Raw genomic sequence first — 16721 nt, 5'->3', positions numbered from 1 at the left:
ACAGGGTCTCACTATGTTGTCAAGGCTAGATTCTATTAATAATCCTTAGCTCAAATGATCCTCCCACCTCAGCCTCCTGAGTAGCTTAGGCTACAGGCATGCACCACTGTGGCCGGCAGACGTGCAGTTTTTAAGCAACAGGACAGAGGAAGTAGCAGTGTCCTGGAAGGAAGCCTGTGTTTCCACCATTAACTTTCTGTGTGATAAGTGAGCTATGTGATTTTATGCTTCAATTTCTCCATTTATAAAATAAGGGCATTATCTATTCAACATCTATTTCACAGGCCTGCCATGACATAGATCATTTAAAAGAAAATGTTTCGGAAAGTATGGGATCCCATATAATCATACAGCATTATTAGTGTTAAACTGCTAATAACAAATCTTTGGGCTTTGAAAACTCCACTGGTAACATGTTCAGAAAGCACAGGACAGGTCTCTTGCTATAGTGACTCAGCACAGACCAATAATACATGCAGCTTTTAACTGTGCACCTACTGCTCCAGTCAGCATGTCATACATTAATGCTCCCAAACTCCACCAATCCACAGCACGATTGTGGCCACTTCTCATCAAGATTTCAGGGGCCCTACAATGAGGAAAATAATATGCTTAAAAATTCACCCATTTGCATATCATCTGAATTAGAATTTTAAAAACAATATACAGAGTCAATGAGGGTACAGAAAACAGATACTATTCCTTAAAACAGGTAAAATTAGCTATTACCCCCAAACCAATTATGTTTAACATGTAGCTCACATGTATTCTATTGTTCCACAAAATGTGTGTGTGACTGTTCCATCATGAATAGATTCTTTGCATAGTCCAAAGTCTGTTAGTTTCACATGACCTACAATGAAAGATTACAGCATGATTATTCTCAGAATTCTAAGTATGTGCAGTGTTTGAACATGTCACATAATACCTTAATCTATCCTTCCATTTAACTTTTCTTGCCTCAAATTTTCTTGCAGATGTCAAGAACAAGGTACCATCCATAAAATGGGATGCTAACTGTTTAAGGCTAGGGCAAAGTCACCTTTTGCCAATGATACAATCTATCTAGTAAAGAGAAAATAAAGATAGAGAAAAAAGTGAAATAACCTGTTTAAGGCTCTAGCTTTAAGTATATACAAAATCCTCTACCATCCTGAAAAAGAAAAATCCTGGGAAAACTGTTTTATGAAGTCTAGTTTAAGTACACAGACCCCAATAAACATAATCTGTACCTTTTAAACAAAGGCGTGAGACAGTACTTCAAATATATAGCTTTTATCACAGTGAACTGTGAAGAGTTCTTAAAATGGTCTCAGAAACTCATTATAACAAGGTAGCTAATTCTGCCCAATGCTACCAATTAGGGGAAAGAAAGAAAATTGCTAGATAGTATGAATCAATCATCACTGATCCAGAAAGTAAAAAACTTACCACCTTACACAAAGATCATTTCAGTTCAAGTTTAGCTTTCTTTACTGGACTGTCATAACAAGTGGTTCAACAATCTCAGGGACTCTAGTATTTGAGGTTCATTTCACAGAAAAGGCACAATGACCTATTGATTCAAATGTAAATATATACTACACTCTGATACAGAAAAAGTATGGCCTTTATTTTCACAGAACCATCTGATACACTCAACCTTATAAATCAAAGAAGAAGTTAACTATTCTATCGCTCCCCTATTCTATCCTGTGACTTATAATTCAGATCAGAATCCACGTTTTGGGGAGTGAGGAGGTGTTGATGAGAGGAAGGAAGAGACACTGATTCCCGTGATATATTCAGTTAAGTATATCATTTCTCCTTAAAAAAAAAAAAAGGTGGGTGGAGGAGTATAATCTGGAATGTTTATATGAGCCTCAGTTGTTCATACATCATTTTCTAAGAGTTTGAAACAATTAACTACCTCATGGATTATTCTGTAGACATCTAAGGATTAGCAGCTGCTACCACCTTCTAGATACCCTGGGTCAGCTGGTTGCTCCTTTGGGGTACGAGTGAATTGCCAAGTCTACCTACAGCCCAGATTAGCATAAATTGAGCTGTCTGTAGCAGCATGCAGTTGTAGTCAAGGCTCACTGTGCTATATCTATAGTTGTATAGATTATCAGTCTCTCTGATGTTTATGTTTGCTGTTACAAACAAACAGCAAGAATAAACTGATTCTGGCTGGGGGGAAGGTGGGTTATGCCTGTAATCCCAGCAATTTGGGAGGCCAAGACAGGCAGATCAATTGAGCTCAGGAGTTTGAGACCACCCTGGGCAACATGATGAAACCCCATTTCTACAAAAAATACCAAAAATTAGTCAGGCGTGGTGGTGTGCCACAGTGGCCCCAGCTACTTGAGGGGCCGGGGTGGAAGGATCACTTGAGCCTGGGAGGCGGAGGTTGCAGTGAGCTGTAATCATGCCACCATACTCTAGCCTGGATGACAGAGTGAGACCCCCATCTCAAAAAAAAAAAAAAAAAAAAAAAAGTAACCTGATGCCTACTAAACATCATATTTCCAAAGTTTTATCAAATACTTTGGTTCAATTTCAATCCTTTTCCCAGCATTAATAAAACCTACTGTAAGAAGCATAGCTTCTAATATTCACATATTTTCTTTTTTTTTGAGACGGAGTCTCGCTCTTTCACTCAGGCTGGAGTATAATGTCGCGATCTTGGCTCACTGCAACTTTCGCCTCCTGGGTTCAGGCGATTCTCCCACCTCAGCCTCCTGAGTAGCTGGGATTACAGGCACCCACCATCATGCCCAGCTAATTTTTTTTTTTTTTGTATTTTTGTAGAGATGGGGTTTCACCATGTTAGCCAGGCGTCTTGAACTCCTGACCTCAGGTGATCCACCCACCTTAGCCTCCCAAAGTGCTGGGATTACAGGTGTCAGCCACTGCGCCCAGCCAATATTTACATATTTTCATTATTAAAACTCAACTTATATAATTGAGATTCACTTTTCAATTTAAGTAACAAGCCAAAATTAATGTTTAGACTGGCTTTTACAGTCTAAAACATTATACAACATTTGATGTAAAGATTCCAAAAACATGAAAAACTATAAAGAGTAAGGATTAAACTAAAAAAGGCAGTTGAGCGACTATTATCCTCAACTTCTTTTACTCTCACCAAGTGTAATTACCTAAAGACTTAAAATATCAGCAAGCACTATGATGCCATGAATTCTGAGGGAGGAAATATACAAAATAGAGAGATGAGTTTGGGGCTTTGAAAATGGCCACAACCTATGTGGGAGGATTTTAAGATGATTATTTACTATAGAATTGTTTACGGTATGTCTCCACCTTGGTGATTAAGCATGATATTCTCCGGCTTCAGGTCTCTGTAGATGATCCCCTTTTGATGTAAATGCCCCAAAGCCATGGAGATTTCTGCCAAGTAAAAGCTGGAAACAAAAGTGATTTAATAAAATTAAAAAGAGTGTAATCTATCCAAAGCAGTTTATGTATGGAGCAAAATTCCTTGAAAGAAACAGACATGCACCAAAGACCAAATTAGTGGGGTAGGGGGATGTATTGGAAAAAGAGATGGCATAGGATGCTGCCAAAAGGCATGGGGACATTTATGTTTCACTCATTTTAGTGAAACTATAAAGTGCTTTATTTTGCCATTAGAATATATTGCTAAAATTGCAAAGATGTCCAGAATATGCTAAACTGCCATTGGTCATGTTTTGTTCTGTCTGTGTAGGAATTAAGCTAATAGCCATTCATTTCAAGCAAATTTCTCCCATCCACACCCAACTTTAAAATCCCATAGGAAATAGGAACTTTGTTATTCTCAGAGATCACATCTTGATTTCAAAAGGTATCTTATAACCTGACCCTTAGAAGCCCACTCATCCCTTACTTAATACAGCTACATATTTATAGACAGCTGAGGCCCACAGTATCTGCCCTCCCACCTGCCAGCCAGCCCACAACTATAAACTGTGTGACACTCAAATTTATCTACCTCAAAAGAATAAAGGGCTGAATCAACCCTGTCTGGATTCGAAAAGCACAAGGCACTGCAATACTGGCTGCATAACAATGTTGCAATCCTGCAGATTACTCCAGGATGGAGAGGGTGTGTCCTAGAGGACTGAGGCAGTTTCACAGCCAGCACGACCACAAACACAGCCTCCAACACGGCTCAGTGAGCCTCCTCCAAAAAAGGGCACTTCATCCCTAAGGCTCTTAAATGCAGCTTCTTTGTTAGAAAAGGCCTGAAATTAAACAATGGAATGCAGTTTTGGTAATCAAGGTAGAAAAAAACATTTAAGTGTTGTTTTCTATTAAATTAATGTGTAGGATAAACTGATTTATTGTGACCCAATATTGTTGCTTCACAAAAGGATGTGCATATTTTTAATTTGAAGCAGATGACATGTTTAGAAATAGGAGGGTAAATCCCACCCTGACTATATAATCAATCTACAGATGATATGCCCAGGTTTATCACCTCCCTAAGACTGTACCTTGAGAAATAGAAAGCCTAAAAAAAAAGGGATGATTTCTGATCATTTCCATTGTTCCACACATAAAGGTTCACTGGGAAACCACACTCACCCACAGCCAAGGCAGGCAGCTTACCAATTCAAGGAAAGAAAGCCGCAATGAGAATGGTTCTGTTAGGAACAACTGGTGTGAAGAGCGTTCCACTCAAGCCTAAGGGCAAAGGAATGATGTGACCTCCATAGCTGCCCAGTCCCAAAACTGCTTCTCCCCCTTGAGGTCCTGAGTGAGTGACTGGCTCCAGCTCAATTTACTGAATCATGTGGCTGCCCATAGTGGGAATGGGGCTTTGCTTGTAATTACCTGAATCTATGCAACCACAAAAAGTTCACTTACCAGGCAGTGTCTTCCATAAATATTCCCTCTCTTTCTAACTGCATAAATAGTTCTCCTCCTGTAAAGAAAAAGAAAAAACATTAGAAATAAAACAATATTTATTTCCAACCCACTTCTAATGAGAGAGTTTGTGCTTTCCTTCTAACCATAATTAAAAGACATCAGCCCCTTAAAAATGAAAAACAGATCCTAAAAATTATAGGTTTTAAAACTAAGTCCTCAGGACTCTATTTTTAGTAGCATTCTTATTCTTCTGTGACACACATATATTTAAAAACTAGAACTGGCTTGGAATTCCAGGTTTTATATCTACAAACTTTAAAATATCTGTAGATTCCAGACCTGAGGTTAAAATATATATATATTGATTAAAGACTCTTTAACATTTTACCCATAGGTAGAAAAATGATAGTCTACAATTAAATCACCCTCACTAATTTTAGTGAATACTCATATTTCGTATTTTCAGAACCCTTAAATAAACAGAATAAACCTGGCAGTGGCCTAGTAAAAAAACATGGCACAATTTGAGTATCAAAATAAATAATGATAATAAAAGGTTATATCACATTGAATGATATTAGGATCCCTAAGTCCACAATGACATAAATAAATGAATACATAAATGTTTTAAAGGGGGAAGAAGAGAAAGTTCTTTATTACAGTAGAATCCCAAGTAATAAATGAAGACGACGTGACGGAATAAGAAAAAGTACTTGGCAAACATCACAATTAATTGTTGCAGGCAAGATTCAATGGATGTCAAAACTGAATGTGGGCTGGGCGCAGTGGCTTACGCCTGTAATCCCTGCACTTTGGGAGGCCGAGGCGGGCAGATCACCTGAGGTCAGGGGTGATCTCTATTAAAAATAAAAAAATTAGCTGGGTGTGGTGGTGCATGCCTGTAATCCCAGCTACCTGGGAGGCTGAGGCAGGAAAATCACTTGAACCTGGGAGGCGGAGGTTGCAGTGAGCTGAGATCGTGCCACTGCACTCCAGCCTGGGCAACAGAGTGAGATTCCGTCTCAAAAAAAAAAAAACCAACAAAACTGAACATGAAAGCTTGATGAAAGATATTTAAATAATCTCAAAGTATCTCCTCAAAAGATACTTATTAATTACAAAGGCAAAAACGTCACCAGGGAAAAAATCAGCAGACACCACCTTATACATGTGACCAAAGTTAACATCACAAGTAATGGGACAAAGATATAAATATCATGTACCTCTTGATCTGATGCATTAAGGAGGACACAATGTCACTTCAATGGTCCTGCCAAAATTGCATAACCTGAATCTAATACTAAGGAAACATCAGCTAAACCCAAAGCATTCTACAAACTAACTGGCCTGTCCTAATCAAAAATGTCAACATTATGAAAGTCAAAGAAAGACTGAGGAAATGTTCCAGATTAAAGGAAACTAAGAAGAGTTATAATTGCATCAATGTTAATTTCCTATTTCTGATCATTTTAGTATAGTTATGTAAGATACTGTCCTTGATTTTAGAAAATATACACTGAATAGGCTGGGTGCAATGGCTCACACCTGTAATCCCAGCACTTTGGGAGGCCAAGGTGGGCGGATCACCTGAGGTCAGGAATTCGAGACCAGCCTGGCCAACATGGTGAAACCCCATTTCTACTAAAAATACAAAAATTAGCTGGGCGTGGGTGGTGGGTGCCTGTAATCCCAGCTACTCGAGAGGCAGAGGTTGTAGTGAGCCCAAGATTGCACCACTGCACTCCAGTCTGGGCAACAGAGTGAGACTCCATCTCAAAAAAAAAAGAAAAGAAAATAAAGAAAACATACACTGAAATTTTAGGGGTAAAGGGAAATCATGTCTGTAACACTCTCTTAAACAGTTCAAAACAATTATGTATGCATGCATGTATATATGTATACACATATATACATATACATAGGATAAAACAAAATAAATGTGGTGAAATGGTAACATCTGGGGAATCTAGGTGAGAAATATATAGGAATTCTTTTATTTTGTGTGTGTGTGTGAGACTGAGTCTTGCTCTGTTGCCCAGGTTGCAGTGTACTGGCGCGATCTCAGCTCACCACAACCTCCGTCTCCCGGGTTCAAGCGATTCTCCTGCCTCAGCCTCCCGAGTAGCTGGGATTACAGGAGCGCACCACCATACCCAGCTAATTTTTCTATTTTTAGTAGAGACAGGGTTTCACTATGTTGGCCAGACTGGTCTCAAACTCCTGACCTCATGATCCGCCCACCTTAGCCTCCCAAAGTGCTGGGATTACAGGCATGAGCCACTGAGCCTGGCATAGGAATTCTTTATACTACTCTTAAAACTTTTTGTGTTAAGTATGAAATTATGTTAAAATAAAGTTTTTCCGGGCGGGCACAGTGGCTCACACTTGTAATCCCAGCACTTTGGGAGGCCAAGGCGGGCAGATCACCTGAGGTCAGGAGTTCAAGACCAGCCTGGCCAACATGGTGAAAGCCCAGCTCTACTAAAAATACAAAAAAAAGCCAAGTGTGGTGGCGCATGCCTGTAGTCCCAGCTAATTAGGAGGTTGAGGCAGAAGAATCGCTTGAACCTGGGAGGCGGAAGTTGCGGTGAGCCGATATCACGCCTCTGCACTCCAGCCTGGGAGAGAAGAGCGAAACTCCATCTTCAAAAAAAAAAAAAAGTTTTTCCAATGGCAATAGTCACAAAACAGTTGCTACATTCTGTAGCTTTCTGTTCCATGTTACACGTTACTGCAAAATCTTTCTCAGAGAACTGAACTGTGTTTGCTAGAAATAGATACTTGTGGCCGGGTGCAGTGGCTCACACCTGTAATCCCAGCATTTTGGGAGGCCGAGTTAGGTGGATCACCTGAAGTCGGGAGTTCGAGACCAGCCTGACCAACATGGTGAAACCCCATCTTTACTAAAAATACAAAAATTAGCCAGGTGTGGTGGCACATGCCTGTAATCCCAGCTACTCGGGAGGCTGAGGCAGGAGAATCGCTTGAACTCCAGGAGGCAGAGGTTGCAGTGACCCAAGATCACACCATTGCACTACAGCCTGTGCGACAAGTGTGAAACTCCATCTCAAAAAAATAAATAAATAGACACCTGTGATCTAGAAATGATATGGAATCAACAAGTTCCTACGAGGTGGTAGGCCCTGGCAAATGTGGATGATTTCCATTATAAGCTACATACCCCATCACTAAGGCTACATTAAACTAAAAACTCTTGTTTAAAGACCCAATTCCAAAAATAGTCAGTATGTTAAATAATCTTCCCAATTATTTAAATTACAGTATCTTACCCCAGTACAATTTGATGGCTCTGCATCACTTAGGTATTCGTTTTTCTGTTAAGTGAGTGATTACAAAGGAATTAAAATAAAATTTTACAGATGAGGGAAAAAAATATTTAGTTTCCTCCGTATTTGTCTGCCAATAGAAACATTTGGTAACATCTGAATTTTGTACTTCAGTGTACTCATCAATTTTAAGCACTATTTGATCATAATGGGAAAAAGTATTCTTCCATTGAAAAATAACATTTTGACCCAGTTTCTGGAGCAAATGCAAATAATTACACCAAACTCTGTGTACTGACCACTGAGATACTCAAGGATGAGGTAGAGTTTTCCACCAGTCTGAAAGGCATAAATTAAATCCACGATGAAGGGATGCTTTACTTCCTCCAGAATATTCCGTTCTGCTTTTGTATGAGCTGTATCTTTAGCATTTCTTACTATCATTGCCTAAAGGAAAAGAGATCATCTATAAGAACAAAATAGTGAACATTTTTATTCTATAATCTATTTTATTCTAAAATCTATTTTGTGTTTTTCCTCCCAATATTGAACTATTAACCATAGTTCCCACTAGAAACTGAGATGGGGTAATGGAAAACATTCACTTTATATATGCCTCTGTGCAGTTTGGATTTTTTGCAGTGAACATGTAAATGAATTACCTAAAGAGACTTTTTAAAAAAGAAATCTGTAATCAGATCAAGTTTATTCATATATTCACAAACCATTGAGTGTCTACCATCCTCCAGGCTGTGCCAAGAAAGCAGAATAGAAGGAATGCCCTGTCCATAGGAGTCTAAAAGTCGACAGGAGCCCAAAGTCTCAGGGAAAAAAAGACAAGTCAATGTAGGCAAGTGCAGGATGGTAAGGGTAAACAGGGGAACTACATCTGACCTAGCAGAAAGTCTTGCTTGAAAGTTATTAAAATGAAATGTGGCCTGGACGCGGTGGCTCGTGTCTGTAATCCCAGCACTTAGGTGGGCAGAGGCAGGAGGATCGCTTGAGCCCAGGAGTTCGAGATCTGCCTGGTAACAAGCGTGACCCCATTCTCCACAAAAAGGGTAAAAAAAAGACAAAAAAGAAAGAAATGTAGAAGGTAAAAAAAAGGCATTCCAGTGCAAAAGAGGACAGAATACGTCTGGGAAATCTACAAGTAGTTTGGTATGGTTAGAAGTGGTTAGAGATTAGGCTAGAGAAGTAGGCAAAGGCCAGGAAATGGAACGTCTGGGCAAAGGAAGGTCTGGGTGAAATGAACACACCTTTGGCTTTATGAAAGACACATCTAGTAGCAGTAGGGAGTATTAGGAAAGAAATGAGACTAGTTAGGAGGCTAGTATAATAAACCAACTAAGAAGATCTATAAAAAAATGAAGATAGAAAAAAATGAAAGGCTAATACATAATTTGCATTTGCTGACAAACTAGTTATGAGAAGAAATGATGATACCTTTATTTCTGCATAAGTAATAGGATAGATAACGGTGCCATTCAATATCGGCAAAAGAAAGTGAAACAGTTTTGGGAAAATGATGCCCTGTTTTAGACATGCCAGGTATAAGTTCCAGGAAGTTACCCTGATGGCACATCTCCATAAGTAATATGGAAAGCAAATACACAGGTAATTGGTTGCAACATTATCTGTGAAAGTGGAACACTAGCAACAGCCTAAATGCTCAGACATAGGATATTGGCCCAAAACCTATGGAATCTACACAACATGTAACAAAGCTATAAAAATAAGAAAAATCAGCCAGGCGCAGTGGCTCACGCCTGTAATCCCAGCACTTTGGGAGGCCGAGGAGGGCGGATAATGAGGTTAGGAGATCAAGACCATCCTGGCTAACACGGTGAAATGCCATCTCTACTAAAAATACAAAAAAAAATTAGTCGGGCGTGGTGCAGGTGCTTGTAGTCCAAGCTACTTGGGAGGCTGAGGCGGGAGAATGGCATGAACCTGGGAGGCGGAGCTTGCAGTGAGCCGAGATCACGCCACTGCACTCCAGCCTGGGTGACAAAGTGAGACTCCGTCTCAAAAAAAAAAAAAATAAATAAATAAATAAAATAAAAATAAGAAAAATCTCTATAAAAACAAGATACAAAAGAGTATTTAAAAGTACAGCAGCATGGATACTATGCTATCTTTTGTACAAGAAAGGGGAAATGAGAATATATATAATATGTATCTGCTTATGCCTGCAAAAATGAAGACAACTAAGATAAACTAAAAGCTAATGATAATGGAAGGGAAGGAAAAGAAATAAGACTTTTGAGAATACCTTCTGAGTAAAACCTCAATGGTTTTATCATCCATTTTTTTCTTCCCTAAATCAAATATTACTGTAATTATAAAATGTAGATTTTTCTTTTTGAACCATATTAATGTTTAATGCGTTCCAAAAATAAAATAAAATCAACAAGGATGAGGGGTAGGAAGTACAACTGAATACAATAGGAATACACAAATTTAATTGACTATTACACCAATAACTTTACCACAGAAAGAGAAAGAGAAAAAAGATATAGGAGAAAAAGATTTTTTTTTCTAGACAGAGTCTCACTCTGTCACCCAGGCTGGAGTGCAGTGGCGTGGTCTCAGCTCACTGCAACCTCTGCCTCCCAGGTTCAAGTGATTCTCCTGCCTCAGCCTCCCGAGTAGCTGGGACTACAGGCACCTGCCACTACACCTGGCTAATTTTTGTATTTTTAGTAGAGATGGGGTTTCACCATGCTGGCCAGGCTGGTTTCGAACTGAGCTCATGATCCGCCTGCCTTGGCCTCCCAAAGTGCTGGGATTACAGGTGTGAGCCACTGCACCCAGCGAGAAAAAGATATTTAAGTAATTTTAGACTGCACACCCTTAGTGGCCTACATGTAAGCACACAAAAAATTGCAAAGAAATATTAAATCAAACTTAGTAGGTTTGTAGCTGGAAATACTATTGGTATTACAATTTTCATTATGCACATATTGTACAACTGAACAAATGAGTGCGTTTATGTTGTTACCAGAGTTCTTCTCACTGTAGAAAAAAAGGATATCCAAATATGAACTGAAAGAAGAATGTGGCCGGGCACGGTGGCTAACACCTGTAATTCCAGCACTTTGGGAGGCCGAGGCAGGTAGATCACAAGGTCAGGAGTTCAAGACCAGCCTGGCCAAGATGATGAAACCCCGTCTCTACTAAAAATACAAAAATTAGCCGGGCGTGGTGGCAGGCACCTGTAATCCCAGCTACTCAGGAGGTGGAGGCAGAAAACTGCTTGAACGCAGGAGGTGGAGGCTGCAGTGAGCCGAGATCACACCACTGCATTCCAGCCTGGGGGACAAAGCGAGACTCCATCTCAAAAATAAAAAAATAAAAATAAAAAAGAACGCTATGTAATTGGACTAGAATTAGGGCTAACAATATGAAGCACTTTGGGAAACCGAGGCAGGCGGATCACCATGTTGGCCAGGAGTTTGAGACCAGCCTGCCCCACATGGAGAAACCTCATCTCTACTAAAAATACAAGAATTAGCCAGGTGTGATGGTACACACCTATACTCCCGTTACTCCAGAGGCTGAGGCACGAGAATCACTGGAACCTGGGAGGCAGAGGTTGCAGTGAGCTGAGGCAGCCTGGTGTCCAAGGGTGTGGTGAGCCATGATCATGCCACTGCACTCAAGCCTGGGCAACAGAGGAAGACCCTGTCTCACAAAAAAAAAAAAAAAAAAAAAAAGACCAGGTGCGGTGGCTCATGCCTGTCATCCCAGCACTTTGGGAGGCTGAGGCGGGCAGATCATGAGGTCAGGAGTTCAAGACCAGCCTGGCCAACATAGTGAAACCCCATCTCTACTAAAAATACAAAAATCAGCTGGGTATGGTGGCACGCACCTATCCCAGCGACTCAGGAGGCTGAGGCAGGAGAATTGCTCGAACCTGGGAGATGGAGGTTGCAGTGAGCCAAGACCACATCATTGCACTCCAGCCTGGGCACCAGAGTGAACCTCCATCTCAAAAAAAAAAAAAAAAAAAATTTTTTTTAAAAGAGAGTATAGGGCCAGGCGCAGTGGCTCACATCTGTAATCCTGGCACTTTGGGAGGCCAAGGTGGCTAGATCACGGGGTCAAGAGATCGAGACCATCCTGGCCAACGTGGTGAAACCCCATCTCTACTAAAAATACAAAAAATTAGCTGGGCGCGATGGCGCACGCCTGTAGTCTCAGCTACTCTGGAGGCTGAGGCAGGAGGATAGTTTGAACCCAGGAGGCAGAAGCTGCAGTGAGCTGAGATCACACCACTGCACTCCAGCCTGACTTCATCTCAAAAAAAAAAAAAAAAAGAGTATAAAAAAATCTTTACAGAATGACAATATAGAAAAAATACAGAAAAAATAGAAAAGTCTCCATTTTATAATCACTACAGTAATATTTGGGCAAGAAACAATCCAGATAAAACCATTAAGTAAAGATTATTATAGGACAGAATATTCACACCGTTTCTATCATTCCACAGATCACTTGTTAACTACAAAAGGAAAAAGAGGCCGGGAACGGAGGCTCAAGTCTGTAATCTCAACACTTTGGGAGGCCGAGGAGAGCGGATCACCTGAGGTCAGGAGTTTGAGACCAGCCTGGCCAACATGGTGAAACCTCGTCTCTACTACAATTACAAAAATTAGGCAGGCGTGGTAGGAGGCACCTGTAATCCCAGCTACTTGTGGGGCTGAGGCAGGAGAATCGCTTGAACCCAGGAGGTGGAGGTTGCAGTGAGCCAAAATTGCACCACTGCACTCCAGCCTGGGCGACAGAGTGAGACTGCTTCTCAAAAAAAAAAAAAAAAAAAAAAAAAATGCCCTTATTCTTAGGAGATGTATAGATGAAATTAGGGGTGAAGTGCTATGAAATTTGCAGTTAACTCTCAAATTGTACATGAGGAAAATTTATTAACTAAAATTTATTAACTAAAGGGCTTAGGGCCAAAAAACAGGCATTGTAGGAATCAAGTAAGTCAAAAGTGAGAAAGTTATTGTTCTATGAAACCGCAATATTTCAGAGGTGGAGAACACCTTTGGCCAAAGGTTCTAAAATGTACAGTGGGAGGTGAACTAATGCCGTAGGCAATAGTATTTTGCTTCCATGGTATATTTTTGCTGCAACTGGTAGGGTCGGGTGATGGCTGTTGATAGTCTTTTCCTCACTATTCCACTCTAAGCAAATACCTGAATGGTACCATTCCTATAAGAAGTAAACAGTCCCAGGAGAACTAATAAATCCAGACAGAATGTCCAGATTGAAACAACTAACTTTAAGGGGATACCTGGTTCTACTCTGATTTCATCTTAAAGTCTGGGGGAAGAGGTATACACTTACCACACACTCAGGTCAGAGGAGTTAGTACTCTGCCTCCAGGATAATTAAAATCAGAAGGAAGGAACTCAAAGGGAGCCCATAGTCATCTTACTTGGGGATTTAGAAATGAAAGCCCTGAACTTAACCCTAATGACATCTTTATTTTCATTATTTTTGCTATGAGCTTGCTTTCAAGGACAAGGAAGGAGACAGTATCAGATCCTCTAGCCAGGATTAAGAAAAGAACCCCAAGAATGGGAAACAATGGCAACCAAGCAAAAGCAGAGGCAAACAGCTTAGGTCCTGGATCCCTGGGCCCCAGAATGAGGCCTGGCACTTAGCAGTAATTAAGTCTATGGATTTCCCAATATACCACCCCACCCACCATGAGTGGGGAAAAAAAACCAGCACTCTTTTTTTCACTAGATACCTGTGCCAAAAACATACTTCACCCAAGATCTGCTTATGCCTAATATGGTCAGGCCTGATTATCCGACATAAATAACACATCATAAGGAATGAATCAGTTAAGAATCTTGACCAGAGGCTGGGTGCAGTGGCTCACACCCATAATTCCAGCACTTTAGGGGGCTGAGGTGGGCGGTCACTTGAGGTCAGGAGTTTGAGACCAGCCTGGCCAACATGGTAAAACCCTGTCTCTACCAAAAGTACAAAAATTAGCCAGGCGTGGTGGTACACACCTGTAGTCCCAGCTATTTGGGAGGCTGAGGCACTAGAATCACTGGAACCCAAGAGGCAAAGGTTGCAGTGAGCTGAGAACGCTCCACTGCACTCCAGCCTGGGTGATGTAGTGAGACTCTGTTTCAAATAAAAGAAGAAATCTTGACCAGTACTTCCTTTAACATTTCTGGGACAAGCACTATTATGCTGCCTTCAATTCTATACCTAACATGTTTTATAGATTAAAAAATCATTAATCTAAAACAATTCCAACAGGAAAGTCAAATAGCCGATATCAATGTCAACCCACTGAAGCAGAAACTGATGTGAAGAATAGCTAGATGGCTTTTTAAAGACAATTACCAATAAAATTGTGGTCACAGTATTTGTTCCTCAGCTTTTAAACTGAGGAGTCATTTATACTGCTTAAATAAAAATCAGCAAGAAGGACCAAAGTTTTACAAGTCTTATAATTTTTTTAAAAAGTCACTTTGATTGCCTTTGAAAGTAGTTCTCCACTGGAACTTTTGTTTTAAGACAGTGGAGGCCGGGCGCAGTGACTCATGCCTGTAATCCTAGCACTTTGGGAGGCCAAGAAGGGTGGATCACCTGCGGTCAGGAGTTCGAGACCAGCCTGGCCAACATGGCAAAGCCCGTCTCTACTAAAAATACAAAAATTAGCTGGGTGTGGTGGCGGGCACCTGTAATCCCAGCTACTCAGGAGGTTGAGGCAGAAGAATCACTTGAACCCAGGAAAAAAAAAAAAAGACAGTGGAATCTTTTCAGTAATCAATCCCAAACAAGAATAAGAAAACAAACACACACATAATCCATCAGTAAAACTAGAAGACATGTGGAATCTGACACCTGAAAAGACAGAGTGGGGATAAAGCAATGGTCCATGATGTAGCAGAGTGGGGTAAGATCAAACCTAAGTGCCTGCAAAGGGGAATACACAAAAGAAGTTGAATCTATCTATAGAACCCCAGCAAGGTTCAAACATTAGAGGAAAAATTAGAAGGAAGGGAAAAAATTAAAGGAACTGAAGACTGTAGAAGGCAGAAGGTGGAGTGCTAAAAACAGGGAGATCATCTACAAGTCTGTATAAGGAACAGACAGACCAAAAAGGCTCCCATCTCCATACTAAGTCGAAGAACTAACCCTAGGAGAGTTAAATTCTCCCGGACAAAAAAAAAAGTGAAAGATTAGATCCACAGAGTAAAGTACTAATGTAAAAACTCGAGTTTAGTAAAAGTCCGTGTGTTGAGAGGTAAGATCTCCATCTTCTCTCACTCAGCTCCAGAATGCTTTTTCCAGGCAAAAGAATGGCAGAACTTTCTTAGCACCAACTGATCCTCCCCAGAAAAAAAAAGATCTACACACAATATTTACTTATTTATTTATTTGAGATGGAGTTTCGCTCTTGTTGTCCACGCTAGAGCGCAATGGTGCAATCTCGGCTCACTGCAACCTCCACCTCCCAGGCTCAAGCGATTCTCCTGCCTCAGCGCCCCCAAACCAGCTGGCCAGGCTGGTTTTGAACTCCTGACCTCAGGTGATCAACCTGCCTCAGCCTCCGAAAGTGCTGGGATTACAGGCGTGAGCCACCACACCCAGCCCTACAGACACTATTATTTGAAGTTGTTGATCAAGTGCCAGCTAACCACTTGACTACCCTGCAGAGAAGCTTACACACACAGAACTTCTGATCAGCTTTTCAGAGTTCTACTCTTAAATATGAATAATCAGGCCAGGCGCAGTGGATGGGTTATTGAGGCCTAGGTGGACAGATCACTTGAGGTCAGGAGTTCGAGATCAGGCTGACAACATGGTGAAACCCTGTCACTACTAAAAATGCAAAAATTAGCCAGGCAGGGTGGCACATGCCTGTTATCCCAGCTACTTGGGTGGCTGAGGCACAAGAATCGCTTGAACCCAGGAGGTGGAAATTGCAGTGAGCCGAGACTGTGCCACTGCACTCCAGCCTAGACGACAGAGCAAGACTCCAACTCAAAAAAAAAAAAAAAAAAAAAAAAAAGAAGAAGAATCAGTGAATGACACCAGACATCTAAAGAAGGCCTGTAACATGGAACAAAGTGACTAAAACTGACTAAATCAAAGTCAAAGAAAACAGAAAGTCAAAAAAGAACATGCGTAAAACAAAAGAACATTTCAAATAATTATAATTAAACTCTCAGGCTGGGCATGGTGGCTCACACCTGTAATCCCAGCACTTTGGGATGCCGAGGTGGACGTTTTGCCTGAGGTCAGGAGTTCAAGACCAGTCTGGCCAACATGATGAAACCCGGTATCTGCTAAAAATACAAAAATTAGCCAGGTGTGGTAGCGGGCACCTGTAATCCCAGCTACTCAGGAGGCTGAGGCAGGAGAATCGCTTGAACGCAGGAGGCAGGGGTTGCAGTGAGCCAAGATCGCACCACTGCACTCAAACCTGCACGACAGAGTGAGACTCTTGTCTCAAAAAAAAATAATAAACATTAAAAAAAATAAAATAAAACTCTCAGAGGGGTAAGAGAAGATATACTCATTAAACAGGTTGCTATA

The 16721-nt window shown here is 40.8% G+C and overlaps 1 protein-coding gene across 15 annotated transcripts in view; it reads right to left on the bottom strand.

Moving 5' to 3' along the window:
• RPS6KB1 (ribosomal protein S6 kinase B1) overlaps positions 1 to 16721 on the bottom strand; it is a 54051-nt gene that overhangs the window by 12435 nt on the left and 24895 nt on the right. For 5 of the 15 annotated variants that reach the window (XR_010153045.1, XM_001139182.8, XM_009432970.5 and 2 more), the window contains 5 exons: positions 8444 to 8591; positions 4855 to 4912; positions 3307 to 3407; positions 763 to 853; positions 499 to 589 (listed from right to left, as the gene is read on the bottom strand). Coding sequence is in view for 4 of the 15 variants with exons in the window: in XM_001139182.8 (XP_001139182.1) it covers positions 499 to 589; positions 763 to 853; positions 3307 to 3407; positions 4855 to 4912; positions 8444 to 8591 (489 nt within the window). In the remaining 11 variants the exon portion in view is untranslated. Of the gene's footprint in view, positions 1 to 494; positions 590 to 762; positions 854 to 3306; positions 3408 to 3976; positions 4230 to 4596; positions 4672 to 4854; positions 4913 to 8443; positions 8592 to 16721 lie in introns of all 15 variants that reach the window. The other 10 variants (XR_010153054.1, XR_010153050.1, XR_010153055.1 and 7 more) reach the window with 7 other exon arrangements.

The sequence above is a fragment of the Pan troglodytes genome, chromosome 19, assembly GCF_028858775.2.
Source record: "Pan troglodytes isolate AG18354 chromosome 19, NHGRI_mPanTro3-v2.0_pri, whole genome shotgun sequence".
Lineage (NCBI taxonomy): Eukaryota > Metazoa > Chordata > Mammalia > Primates > Hominidae > Pan > Pan troglodytes.
Note: the sequence above shows the minus strand (reverse complement) of the source record. Positions and strands in the feature narration are given on the sequence as shown.